The 13,450-nt window shown below is 53.5% G+C and overlaps 1 protein-coding gene across 1 annotated transcript in view; it reads left to right on the top strand.

Annotated features, from left to right (window-relative positions):
• Positions 1-13,450, top strand: part of JPH2 (junctophilin 2) — a 23,306-nt gene continuing 9,856 nt past the window's right edge. The window contains exons 1-2 of the mRNA XM_015881608.2: positions 1-676; positions 5,635-6,418. Coding sequence (XP_015737094.1) covers positions 298-676; positions 5,635-6,418 — 1,163 coding nt within the window. The 5' untranslated portion in view covers positions 1-297. The remainder of the gene's footprint in view (positions 677-5,634; positions 6,419-13,450) is intronic.

The raw sequence follows: 13,450 nt of genomic DNA on the forward strand, positions 1-13,450 counted from the left end.
CAGTGCTGACCTCTCTGCGGGCGGGGAGGAGAGCAGCGGGGCGGGGGCTGCCTCGGGACCCCCCCCCTGCCCCGTCCCATCTCTCCCCTCCCTCTGGCCAGGCTCGGCTCCCCGGGGCCCTCACCACCCCCTGCCCTCCCCTCTCCTCTCCCTTCCCTTCCTTCCAGTTTCTCCTTCCTCCCATCGCAGTCCCCTCGAGCGGGTGAGGAGCACCCCGAGCCTTCTGCCATGGGGCAGCCGTGCCCCCACCTGCTGCTGCTGCCCGGCTGAGGGGAGCAGCCTGGGAACAGGGGGACCATGAGTGGGGGCAGGTTTGATTTCGATGATGGAGGTGCCTACTGTGGTGGGTGGGAAGGGGGCAAAGCCCACGGGCATGGCATCTGCACCGGCCCCAAGGGGCAGGGCGAGTACTCGGGCTCCTGGAACCACGGCTTCGAGGTGGTGGGGGTCTACACTTGGCCCAGCGGCAACACTTACCAGGGCACCTGGGCGCAGGGCAAGCGCCATGGCATTGGCATGGAGAGCAAAGGGAAGTGGGTGTACAAAGGAGAGTGGACCCATGGCTTTAAGGGACGGTACGGCGCGCGGCAAAGCATGAACAGCGGAGCCAAGTATGAGGGTACCTGGAACAACGGCCTGCAGGATGGCTACGGCACCGAGACGTACGCGGATGGAGGTGAGGGGGCTGCGTGGGGTGAGCGGGTGGCTGTGGCTGTGGGGTGAGCTCCTGCTGTCCCCATGGGTGAGGGCTGGGCATCCCAGCAGCAGACCTTGTGTTACGTGGCCTTTGGCTCCTCTTCCCAGTGTCTGATCATTCCCGTTCATGGCTGAACCCCGGCACCAGCTCCACCAGTTCGCGCCTGCAGCCGGCCCGTCCCCTCCTCATTGGGCAGCGAGCTGGGAATGTTTGTGCATTGGATAGAAGCCACCTCCAGCATCATAGTGCACTTTCCCTATGTATTAAGTGCTGCTCGCACGCCTCCGGCTGGGTGCCTGGACATCTGCTTTGCTGTAGCCTTGTGCTGGAGTTATCAAAGCCATTTAAAATACGTAGCCACTTGTCTTTCCCTAAAATAAACCCTCTTGGTTCCTTTGAAACTCTCATTCCCCCACGGTGCAGATGTGTGCTGTGCTCCGTGTGGGCTCAGCCTGAGCCGTGATTTTGCTTTAGTAGCAATTTTGGGGTTAGAAACATCACAAGAATCTCTGTGCAAGTAATTCTGTAGCTCTTCAGTACTATAGTGTTCCACGCTGCCATATTTAGGATAGCTAAATAGAGAGGGTGATTTGGAAGAAATACGCTGCAAAATATGTATCAGAATTACATCTATATTTATCCAGGACATGCGATGGAGCTACTTTGTAAAGAAAAGTAGCAGTAATGGCACAAATCTTAACAGCCCTTAGGAATAGGGAGCAACTGAGGGCATGGCCCTGGTGGTGCAGATTACTGCAGGCTGCTGTTAGCACAGGTCACTGTGGTGTGGTACAGTGATAGCTGTAAGCAGCGTGGAAGATCTTGGCTCAGCAGTGAGATCTCAAAGTATCACCAGTTCCTCACTGCTCACTAAAGCACATCCCTCCCTGGCAGTGCAGGGCTCAAGTTCATGTGATGGAGGGCAATGTAAGGAGGTGCCCGAGGAGTTTGAATGGAATCAAACTGTGTCAGCTGCAGGGAGGTGCAGCTGATGCTGGTGTTTAATATTACATGTATAGTACATGTAAACCTCAAGTATATATATTTATATATTTATAAAGTTACAAACTTCATGCTTTAAAATGCACTTATGGACTTGTCTGTGATTTGTGGCTGCATTAAGCCCAAACCTGGAGCAAAACTTATTGAAATCCCACGTTGATTTTTGATGTCTGGTAAGAAATAAGCTCCCAATATTACCGAGCTCAGAGCTGGCCAGGCTGCTTTCTTCTTCTCTACCAATGACCTGTGGGATCCTGATGACTTTAAGGGCTCTCCTTCTGTAACTCTGATTGAAGTCAGCCCTGAGGAGCTCCTAGTGTGTGTGGTCAGGCAGAGGATCTCTATGGGATGTTTCCTTGAGTGTCCCAGCTCAGTGCATGTGTGCGCCTGCTTCTGTTAGCAGGAAAGAGCTTGGAGCCCTTTGCAGGGCAGGGTAGGACAGATAAGTGAGCAGCGAGTTGGGCTGTGCAAGGCAGAGCTTGAAGGACTCATCATTCTGATGGGCTGCTGGTTGGACTTAGTGGTCCAACTAAGACTTAGTGGTCTTCCCAACCTTAACAATTATGTGGTTCTGTAGTTTTATAACGCAGGTTATGAGCAAACGCTTGGCTGTTTGAGTTGAAGTTTTGTCTCCCCCGTAAGGATGCCCTCATTTTTGGGTACACACTTTGGCTCCTACTGCTCAACTCTGTCAAAACAGAGTGTCACTGCCAATGCAGAGTGTTACTGCTAATATAGGGGAGTCCTGCTCAGAGCTCTGCTTTGCTCTACAAATAACTGTTTCAGTGTGTACCTATACACACATGGCCCACGTGCCCCGTGGCAGCAGCACCTCTCCAGTGCAGGTCTGTGGACATACAACATTCCCTCCATGTGGCCAGGGCTGGTAAAGTAGCTCATCAAAGGTCATGAGGCATCAGAAAGGGAGCAGGACACAAATCCCTGTTTCCAGGTCCAGCTCCCTGATTCCTATTGACTGCTTCTATTGCAAAGTAATTCAGCTTTCAGTATTCAACTGAATACTCTGCTGCAGATCTAAATGTGACCTATGAGTTAATGCTGTGTCTTTCTATCCCTCTCCATTTCTCTCTCTGCTGTTCCTTCCCAACAGAAACCCTGAGGTAGCACTGTCAGAGTCCTTCCCCTGCTGATGTTGGCACCCAAGGGGAGCACTCAGTTTTCACTGCTCTGTCTTGCACGTGGCCCCGCGCTGCTCCTGGCCTTTTGCACCACATTCTAACATGTCTGTCATCACTGTATCTGCGTAACAGCAGATGATGGGAAGGCAGCGATACCACTGGAGCTGTCTGCGTTATTTACCTGCCTGTGTGTGTAACTTACATTCACTGCTGGTTATCCCAGCACCTTGGGCAGGCTGGGCAGGTGAGACGCCTGTGTGTCCCCCTGTGCTTTGGCATGCTGTGACCACACCACTTCGATAGCCATTACATGATTTCAAAGCAGTCTGCCCTCAGGATGCTTTATGCTATAAAGAAATCTTGGTGGTGATTTTTCCTGTGTTGCAGTAGCCCCATGTCTGTGCTGCTGGTGGGAAAAGAGGGTGTTTCTTCCCACAGAGGGAAACTGAGTCAGAAAAGCATGAAATATGTTGGCTGAGGCTGCTTCTGGGTTGATGGCAACAGAGTGGAGTGGGAACCCAGGAACACGAACTCTCCAATGTGGTGCTTTTCCATAGCACTGCCAACTTCATGTTGCTGTGGCTCCATTGACTGTGAGTCTGTGCCCAGATGTCACTGGTATGAGCACAGGGAGGGGTGGTGGTGCCTGGTACCTCCCCATGTCCATCGCAGCCGTGTCCCCATTGGCCATGGTACCCATGCAAGGAGGCTGTGACCTGTCCCAGCACACTGAGCTGCTCCCAGACCTCCTGGCTGTGCTCCAGTCTGATGGCTGAACCCAGGCGTGAAACCTCAGTCAGGCACCATAAATCACAGTGCACCATGGACATGCCATTGAGCCTTCTGCTCAAGCTCCCACCCAGCCTGGAGGTGCTGCTCAGGAGAAAGGATGGAGCTGGGACTTGTTGGAGGGCTGAGCCCCTCTAAGCCCATGAGACTTTTCCAGAATTCCTTTTCCAGGTGGTTAATTCAGCGTCGATATCAGATGCAGCCTGCTATGTGCAAGGTTGGTCTGTCCTCCAAGGAGGTCTCCAATGTCAGCCCTATCGAGTGTCAGCCTCGCTCGCTGCCATACAGGCAGGGATGGGGTGCTGTGTTCAGGGGCTCCTCATGGGGACAAGAGCAAAGCAGCACGTGGCGGCTCTGTGTTAAGATTCATTACCATTTTACAGAGTAAAATGTGGGGTTGGAAGGGACCTTAGAGTCCAACTATTTCCAACCCCCTGCTGTGGGCTGGTTACCACCCACCAGATCAGGTTGCCTATGGCTCCATTCACCGTGGCCTTGAGCACCTCCAGGGATGGGGCACCCACAGCTTCTCTTGGCCAGGCACCTTGCTCTGGAAGGCTGCTTCCATGGCTGGTGCAGATGCTCAGCAGTGCGTGAGCCCTCTCTTTGGTACGTGGGGAGATGCAGCGCTGCAGCAGCCAGAAATCCTGCATGCCCCAGGCAGGGAGTGCAGATGGCAGCCGGGGCAGCAGCTGCTGCCTGCCTGGGCACTGCTTGCCTTTCCTGGCCCCTGATGCTGTAAGTTAACACCCCACAGGCGGGTCCAGAGAGGATTTCAACGAAACCTGAAGCTTGAGAGTAGAGATTATGCTGCAGAAGTGGCCTGGGAGAGCGTAAAATATGCACTCCCACCATCACCAAAGAAGGAGCTGAGTTTGCTCCCTGGGGACCAGGGTCATCCCTGGTCTCAGTAACAGCGTCTGAATGTGGGAATGAATGCCTGCAATCCAGGCCACCCCTCCTTCCGAGCCTGCAGAAAGGGCTCGCTCCACTAATGCTGGTACCTCCTGGCAGCTCTCTGTTGCTGCTTAATGAAAAGCAGACGTTTTTGGACACAAATAGTGAACGTGTCCCCTGCCCATGCATGGAGCCAGGCCTGGAAGGGCAAAGAGGAAGGGGGGTGCTTTTCCAAGGGTGTCTATGCCTTCCCCAGAGCCCTCCACCCACAGTGTTTTGGGGCCAGATGGCCCCTTCCAGATGCGGGCTGACGGATGAGAGCAGAGCTGAATGCTGCTTTTGTTTTGGGTGGTTTTGCTGGTTTCTGAGGCAACTGTATCTATGGATTGAGGAGAGCAGTGGGGCTGGGAGGGCTCAGGGCTGGGGAGTGTTCCTGCTGTCCCATCCTGGATGGTGCCGTGGGGCTCACAGTGTGCTTGGCAGGGTGCTGTGTTGGTGCTGGTTCTTCTGCTCTTCCCAAGAGCTGTTCTGCTGATTTAAGTCTTTTGGCATCCTGGTGAGGAAATCAGAGCTGCTGTCTCCAATTTACCGTTCTGGAGCCTGCAGAGGTGCAGAGAGGGAAAGGAGCAGACTGACAAAGGAGCAGTGTACTCTTCCCATTCCCCTGAGGCATCCAGGTCCTGCTAGGTCACAGCAGAGTCCCAGACCTGAGGTGTAGCCCAGCTGTGGCAGTCACAATCTCCTCTATGTTCCTCATTGTATGACACACCACATGCGAACTCCTGAGCTGGGCCCAGAGAAGGGAGTAGAGCTGGAGGAGCCTTTCACAGAGATACTTCTCTACTTACTTTGCTGTATGTGTGTGTCTGATGACAGGATCACAGGCAAGCTGTGCTGGGGCAAAGCAGATGCTGAGGGAGGTCTGTCCCCTGCCAGCACCACCTCATGTCCTCTACCCCTGCTCTTTCATGGCTGCTTTGGCAGGTTGGTTAAGGCTGCTGGATGTTGGACTTGGAGGGCAGAGTGAGTGCCCCTGTCCCATGGCAGGCACCAACCCACATTGCCTTGCCCTCGTGCTGCTCTTCATCACCTGCCTCTTCTCTCCTGCAGGAACCTACCAGGGCCAGTTCACCAATGGCATGCGGCATGGCTACGGCGTGCGGCAGAGCGTGCCCTACGGCATGGCGTCCGTGGTGCGCTCCCCGCTGCGCACCTCCCTGTCCTCCCTGCGCAGTGAGCACAGCAATGGCACGCTGCCGCAGCAGGACTCCCCTGCAGCCCACCCTGAGAGCCTGCCTGCCTCACCCACCATCACCCGCGGCGGCTTTGCCCTCAGCCTTTATGCCGACGCTGAGGCTGGCAAGGTGAAGAAGGGGGGGCTGTTCCGCAGGGGCTCCTTGCTGGGGAAGCTGAAGAAGTCTGAGTCCAAGTCATCGCTGGCCAGCCAGAAGAGCCGCGTCAGCTTCCTCAAGAGCGAGAGCGGGATCAGCTCGGCCGCCAGTGATGCCACCTCCACCGCCAGCCTGGGTGAGGGAGCGGAGGGAGAGGAGTACCCCCCCTTTGAGTCCGACATCGACGCCACCACCACCGAGACCTACATGGGCGAGTGGAAGAACGACAAGCGCTCGGGATACGGAGTCAGCGAGCGCTCCAGTGGGCTGAAGTATGAAGGTGAATGGCTGGATAACCTGCGGCACGGCTACGGCTGCACCACGCTGCCCGACGGCAAGAAGGAGGAGGGCAAATACCGCCACAATGTCCTGGTCAAGGGCATGAAGAAGCGCGTCATACCTCTGAAGAGCGCCAAGATCCGGCAGAAGGTGGATCGGAGCGTGGAGGGGGCCCAGAGGGCAGCAGCCATCGCCCGGCAGAAGTCAGAGATTGCGGCATCCAGGTGGGTGTGCGGGGTCCTGGAGGTGGTGGTCTCTGCCCCACATGTCCCTCTGGACCACAGCAATGGGGTCAAACGTGGCTCTCTGTGATAGCTGCAGAGGAAAGTGCTGATCACCCCTTGTGTCCATGCCAGGATGAGATGTAGCAGCTCTTGGGGTGGCAGGGGAGAGTCCTGCCCCATCACTGTGTGTGTCTGAGCGGTGACACTGTGTCTCTGTGGTTGGGGTTGTCATTGCCCAGTGATGACGACCTCTGGGCTCATGGGACACAGATGGTGTCTCCTCCTTCTCTGCTGCTGTGGTTTTATGGCCATACTGTGGCACCTGTGTTGTACTTGGGCTGCTGGGAGGTGACTGTAGCTGCAGTGCTGTTCTGCTGTGTGCCTTTTCAGGGTTTGGTTATCAAAGTTGCTTCATCACCATGCAGTCATAGGAAATAACTGCTCCGGGGAGGGCTCTTTATTTTCAAACCCTGTCTCTGCTCCCCCCCCTCACAGCCCTGAGATGCCCCTGTGTTTCTGGCTCCAAAGTTTTGCAAGGAATTGATTGTTTTTTTCCGCAAGCCCGGTTGCCTGAACAACCAGCAGAGAGAAACCATCCAGACTGCAGGAGAAGTCACACAGTGTCACAGACCCTGTCCTGCTGGGGAGGCTCCTCCAATGCTGGTCTCACTGTGCCCAGCAGCAGTGCATGGCAGCAGCGCTCGCACCCAGAAATAAGGAGGCTGGGGCTGCAAAAGCCGCTCCCTGAGAAGCCAGTCAGTTTATATAAGCCTCTTTTTATTATACACTATTTACACGTTGGATCAAAAGCGGCTGTGCAGCGCTTTCCATCAGAGGCTGGAATGCAGCCGCTGCCCTCGCAGGGGACCACATCCCTCCCAGCACGGCTGGGAGATAATTTCCTATTAAGGAAACCTCAGAGCTGGAGGAAATCAGAGGTTGCACTGCACTGCACTGCTGTGGGACGCCCTCCCTTCACAGGGCTCCTGGAAGCACAGTGCTGTGCAAGACAGCTTTCCCTTGCAGTCCTAATGATCCTCAACCCACCTCAAAGCCAACATTCATCTCCTCCTGGCTGTGGGCTGCAGCTCAACCCTTTCCATCCACCTTCACTCCTGGTACGTGCTGCTCTGGCTCCACTGCTGCCTTGTAAACACCCGCCTCATGCTGCGCTCCTTCTCCCTCCTGTTCCACTCAGCCCTGGGATCAAGTGTAAACATAAATAACTGCCTAGAATGGGCCCTAGGTAGAAATCCCAGCTCTGTCACCAGCTTTCTTTTGGCTCTGAATTTTGCCTCCATTTCTACACCCACAGCAGAGAATAATTGCATGTGGGCTGTGAAAATAAATTGTTACAGCTTATAAAGGGCTGTGCTCTTGTTAATGTCTCCCCAGCCCATAACCATGGGGTGGAGTTCCCTAGATTGAGTGTTTATACTATTCCTTGCAGGGTGCCATGTGCCTTACATGAGAAATGTCTCTGAGGCCACATGAATTGCTGTTTGGGGAAGATATGATGTTTCCATGCAATTACTGCTAGGAACTAATTGCCAGGACTGGTACAGCTGGGTTGTACCATACCTGTGTGCCTCCATGTGCCCCTGTCATTGTGTGTAGCATTTGGGTTCCATTTGCTTCTGGCACTTAAGGGAGACCCTCACAGAGCTGAGCTAACAAGCAATCCAGCTGCTGGGAAGTGCAGAGCAGAATTCACTCTTTTACACCATAAAAGGCTCTTTAAGATGTAGAAATTTGGAGGAAAACAAGCCTGAGTGCTGAGGCTGCCTCTGTTGGTTGTGCTGTAGGAATCTAAGGCATGTGGCCACACTGGGATGCGCAGGCAGGCAGCACTTGTGCTGAGCAGAGCCAGGCACCGAGCTGTGCTGGTGTGTGAGCGCAGCGGGAGGGCTGCAGGCAGCTCTGGTCCCAGTGTCTGATGGACTCGGGTGTTCTGAGTGGCTCCCACCCACTCCGATGCTGTCTTACCCTGCCTGGGTCCCTCCTGAACCCTCTGGTTGGAAATCCATCTGCTTTCCACCTGTGTGAGGGGCTGAGGATGGAACTGGCATTGATTTGATGACTGGAATGGAGTGGGATAGGATAGAATAGAATGCAAGAGGAGGGGCAGGGCTGGCTGCATTTTGACTTCTGAAGCCGTGTACTCAGTAGCTGCACAGTTCACAGTATGTATTTCCTTCTTGCTGGGGCTATTGGGGAACAAAATCTTCCTCTGTCCCAGCATAGCAGTGTCCGCTGTGATCTCCTCTGTATGCTGTTGTGCTTCCACTGACTTGGACCAAATTCAACAAAGGGACTTTGCCACTCATCCTGCACTGTGTGGGCCTGGCCGGGCTCTGGCTAGCTTGACGGGTCTGTGTTCTGCTAACAGCACCAAGTATGTCTGTCGGAAGTCATAGGACCAATGGGAAACTGAGGGATAAGGGACAAAGGATGCTGGTGTGCTTCACCTGTTATCTATAAATGCTGGCCATGAATTCTGAGCAGCTGGATGTCCTGTGACTGGAGGATATAACTAGGAATTATCACATTCTGAACATTTTTTGAATGTACAGCTGCCCTGCAGTCCTGACACTTGGATATATAAACCCACAACTCACATCCATGGCCCCGGATCTCTTCCCGAAGCTGCCCTGCCAGCCGTCCCACTGCTCCCAGCCTTCCCAAGCTGCAGCACTCGTAGAAGGTGCAAATGACGTCTGGGAATCGCTGCAGTCAGCACAGCGTCCTGACTAAATAAGGGAGTGCATAGCATAGGTTTATCAGCGCTGCCGGGCGCGACAGCTGGGAGCCATGGCCAGCAGCAGCCCCATGCTCTGCTGAGCACTGCTTGTCTGGGAGAGCTGCAGGGCATTCTGAATTGCTGCACCTTCACCCTTCCTTCATCCCTCCTGCAGCAGTCTCCTCTCCAGCCGGGCTGGCTAAAGCCATGAGCACTGACAGACACATTTTTGGCCAGGCCTGGCTATTGGGCTGAAACATACTCTGACTTCAGCACAGCGTGTGCGTGGCTTTGTCTTGCTCTTCTCCACTTCACATGGATTTTCTGAGGCTCGTTCATGCTCTAGTAGGGTAACAAGGACCTGAGAATGCAGCTGTTGATGGCAGAGTGCTTTCTTGGGTTTTCCAGGGCCTTTGGGACCTACTGGGATCCCATGAGATAGTAGGGTTGGACACCAATGGATACAGCCTGGCCAGGCCTGACCCAGGGGGAAATGCTTATCTCAACAGCTTGCAAACATGTGGAGGGAAAAGTGAAGTGAGACTTCAGTCTGGAAAATGGCTGGAAAATGGCAGCTTCATGCTGGACTGATGCAAGCAGGATCTGAGTCCCCTCCAAAAGGTTGGAGTTGGCAGGTGGGAGCTGGGCCTGAAATGGTTGGCTTCAGGCAGGCTTTGCTCAAGGCTTATCATCACTTCTGTGGAATGTGATATAGACTGATATTGAACAGTAAAAAATGTGGGAGTACAATGTCTGGTTCAAATAAGGAGTCTGAGATACAGAACCCCTCTCTTCTCCTGGCGCATATGGTTAGTTTATGCTGGTGCCCAGCCAGAGCCCTTTGGTTGTCTGGGTTCCAGCTTTTGTAGCTTTGCTCCTTTGGGACCCTGAGATGTCCCCATCCCCTCATGTGCTCTGCAGCCCTGGTGCAGGTATGCAGGAGCTATTAGGGCTCACAGCCTCATCTCTTCATTCTTCTGGGTTCAGACATGTGAATATCAGCTTGAGTGACAAAGAGGCTGGTGGAAGGTTGCTCCTGCTTTAGACTTTGATGAATAATTGGGCTTCTGACCAAATACAATATTTTAAGAAATCTGCCTGCTTTCATTACATTACAAAGGAAAAGAAAAAACACCCCAAAATTCCTGTTATTTCTTTCTTGACTGGGAAAAAGAAATGCCAAAAGGTAGCCTGTGTTTCTTCACTCTCTGGGTTTAGATTACTAAAACCTGAAAAGAAAATTTAAATTAGAAGTTGTTCAGAGTTCCAATTGAAGAAGCCAGAAGTGCCGCAGTGAGAGTGACCACCTCCTGACCCGATCTGGTGCTGGCACTCAGGTAGAGTCCACTCGGTTTGCAATGCCACCTATATGGCAGAGCTCTTGGGTCAGGCTGGGCTCTCTTGAAACAAGTGAGTGCTGCAGCCCTCCTGTTTCATTGGGCCAACCCACTGTGATGTGGCCGGATCCATGCCCTGCTCTGCCCACGCAGGATGGCCCCAACACCTGCAGGGTCAGTCAGCAGCAGCAAATCTCCCTTTTCTTTCCCCCCAGACATCCCTGCAGGTGCTTTTGCTCCAGGACTGGGGTCTGTAGGTTGTTGTCTTGCAGACAGCTGCAGGTCTGTCTGCTGTGAGATTAATGTCACTTTAACTGTTCTGAAGGGAAGTATCCCTTGGTGAAAGATGCAAGTAGCTTTGAGCTATTTAGAGCTGAGGATAACATTTCGGTATTCTAACAATTTACCAAGTAATCATAAAGGCTAATGCTTGCTGAGCTCGTTAGGTCGCAGCGAGCTCTGCCAGGCACTCCTGAAGCAAAGCACAGTGGAGGATGCTTCTCTCCAGACAGAATGGTCTGTTTGTTCTCCTCATGCAGGACGCAATGAGGAGAGGTTCAGAAAGTTGACAAAGCAAAGCTGACAGTGCCACTGATTCAGTATAAGTGCTGGTACAGCCAGCAAAAGTCCCAGGGCATCTGATGAGCTGGTTGCCAGGAAGGAGGCTGCAAGGCAGGGTGGTTCCTCTTTGGGGATTTCCTTTACAGATATGTGAATGTTTCCCATAGGAGCCAGTTTGTGTTTTTTAATGCACAGGTCACACCCTGCAGGCACAGAGACCATGATACAAACCAGCACAGTCTCAGGTCTGGGAGTGTCAGAGTCTAAACTGAGTAGGTATGTGCACACAAATGATAGAATAAGAAGAGCAATAGGACAGCTAAATGTATGCCTGGCTGCTGGGACAGGATGCCCCTGGGTGGGGCACACAGATGGGTGACACTGGGAATGGGGAATGTGGCACAAGAGATGAAACAAAAAGGGGGTTCCAGAACCATGGGCTGGATACATGCAAGTGGGGATAGTGGGTAACAGAGGTGTGATGGCATCTGTGTGTGTGTGTGGAGGCAGAGACAGAGGTACAAAGGAGATGGACTGGGAGAAAGCAGGAAGCAAAGGATGGCGTCAGTGCCAGAGGTGGTGTGGAAAATGGAGAAGCCAGAAAGTGTCTGTCCTGTGGCACTTTGTTTGTCCTCTTCCCTCTCAATGTGGACACAGAAGCACAGAAGGGACAACACTGCCGTCAGCAAAAGCACTTCTATGGCTTTCCCTCTATCTCTTAGTGCTGCAAGCATCCCTGCCAAGACAAACTGTTATCTGAAGGTTCTTCAGAAGAACAAAATGCCACCAGCATGACCACAGAAGCGTGCTGAACTTGCCTGTGTTCTCTGTGCTCGGCACAGCCGTGCTGACAGCATGGCATTTAGCCCAATTTGCACGCTTGTCCCCGTAGGACCTGAATCAGGCAGTTTGCTGTACTGATGGGACAAGGAGTCCCTGGAGAGGGAAGGACAGTGCTGGATGGGTTTGTGTTTCTCTGAGTATATAGATGTGCAGTAGCTGGGGCAGAGAGCTCAGCTCTCCCCCTGCTCCTGGCCACAAGGTCATTGCCGCACCTGCAGATGCTCCAGCCCTTCTGGTATTTGCAGCATTCTCTGCTAATTCCAGCTTCATTTACAGGCTAAGCCAATGTGGATGTGCAAAACCACATAAACTGTCTGAAGAGTCGGCCCTGCCGCACAGCTCTGGGTCTCACCTGTTAGCACAGCGCTCAGCTGCGGCTCGTGTGTCCGCAGGGGATTTCAGCAGCAGTCAGGAATGAAGCGGGCAGTGTGGCTGGGACAGGGCCAGGGAGGATGGGAGTGGAGTTCTGTCTGCACACTAATACAAAAACGATTAGAGCATTAGAGCCGTGCCAGGGGAGAAGTGAAGCATTTAACTCCCTGCTCCCAGTGTCCTGCAGCAGTCACTGCGATCCCTGAGATTGCTCCGGGTGGGAGCAGGGATCACTTGTCCCCACTCTGTGCATCCTTTCTTGGGCTGGGGAGCACCAGCACTGGTCTCTGAAGGCTCCTCTTTGTATTCTTGGCCCCCGGTTGGGTACATGTAATGCTCACAGCTCATTTGCTGGCATTGCTTTGAAGATGGGCTTATGAATGCTGCTGCTGGTTGTGCCCTGGACTCTCCCTGGGTGCCTGCTATTTATCTGCTGCTCTGCCACTGAGGCCACGTATTATTCTGCATTGAGCTCTCCTCCCCAGCACTGCCGGGATAAATAACACGTTCAGAAATACTCTCAGAGAGCTTGGTGTTATTGTTATGGCTGGGCCATTCCCTGCAAGCTGTGCATTGTTACGGTGTACTCCAGAGCTGTGCTGTCACCTCTAGCACCATGTGCTGTCACCAGGCACGCCAGGATCCATCTGCACCCCTTCAGTACCACATCAGCACAAGTGCAGCTCTGCTCCTTTTAGCAGAGGGAGCAGACCCTGCATCCAGTCCACTGCCAAGCTACTTCTTTGGAAGTTACCTCTAGGATCCCTCTGCTTCCCGGTGCTGCCCCTTCCTGCAGGGTCTGAAAAGTGGCCAGGAGAGCCTCTGTTTGCTCAGCAAGTGGCTGAAAAGGAAGGTTTTATCCTTGTGTGCTGAATCCCATCCCAGAGCAGCAGGATGAAGGCAGGGGCTGGAACACATCCTGTGGGGTGAAGAGCTGGGCACCCTGTTTAGTGGCCTTGTTTGTGGGGCTGGCACCATGCAGGCTTGTGCTCCCTGGGATTTGCTGAGCCCCCTCTCATCCCTGGGCATGGAGAGCACAGAGCCACCCCCTCAGCCACTGCCAGACCTCAGTGGAATTAATCACACTGATTACGTGCTACCAAAAAAGGAGGTGATTTTTCTGTTCAGAGCTGCCTCAGACCCCCTGCTTGTTAGCAGTGGCTTAAAACTGCTGTCTTC

Source organism: Coturnix japonica, chromosome 20 (genome assembly GCF_001577835.2).
Source record: "Coturnix japonica isolate 7356 chromosome 20, Coturnix japonica 2.1, whole genome shotgun sequence".
Classification (NCBI taxonomy): Eukaryota; Metazoa; Chordata; class Aves; order Galliformes; family Phasianidae; genus Coturnix; species Coturnix japonica.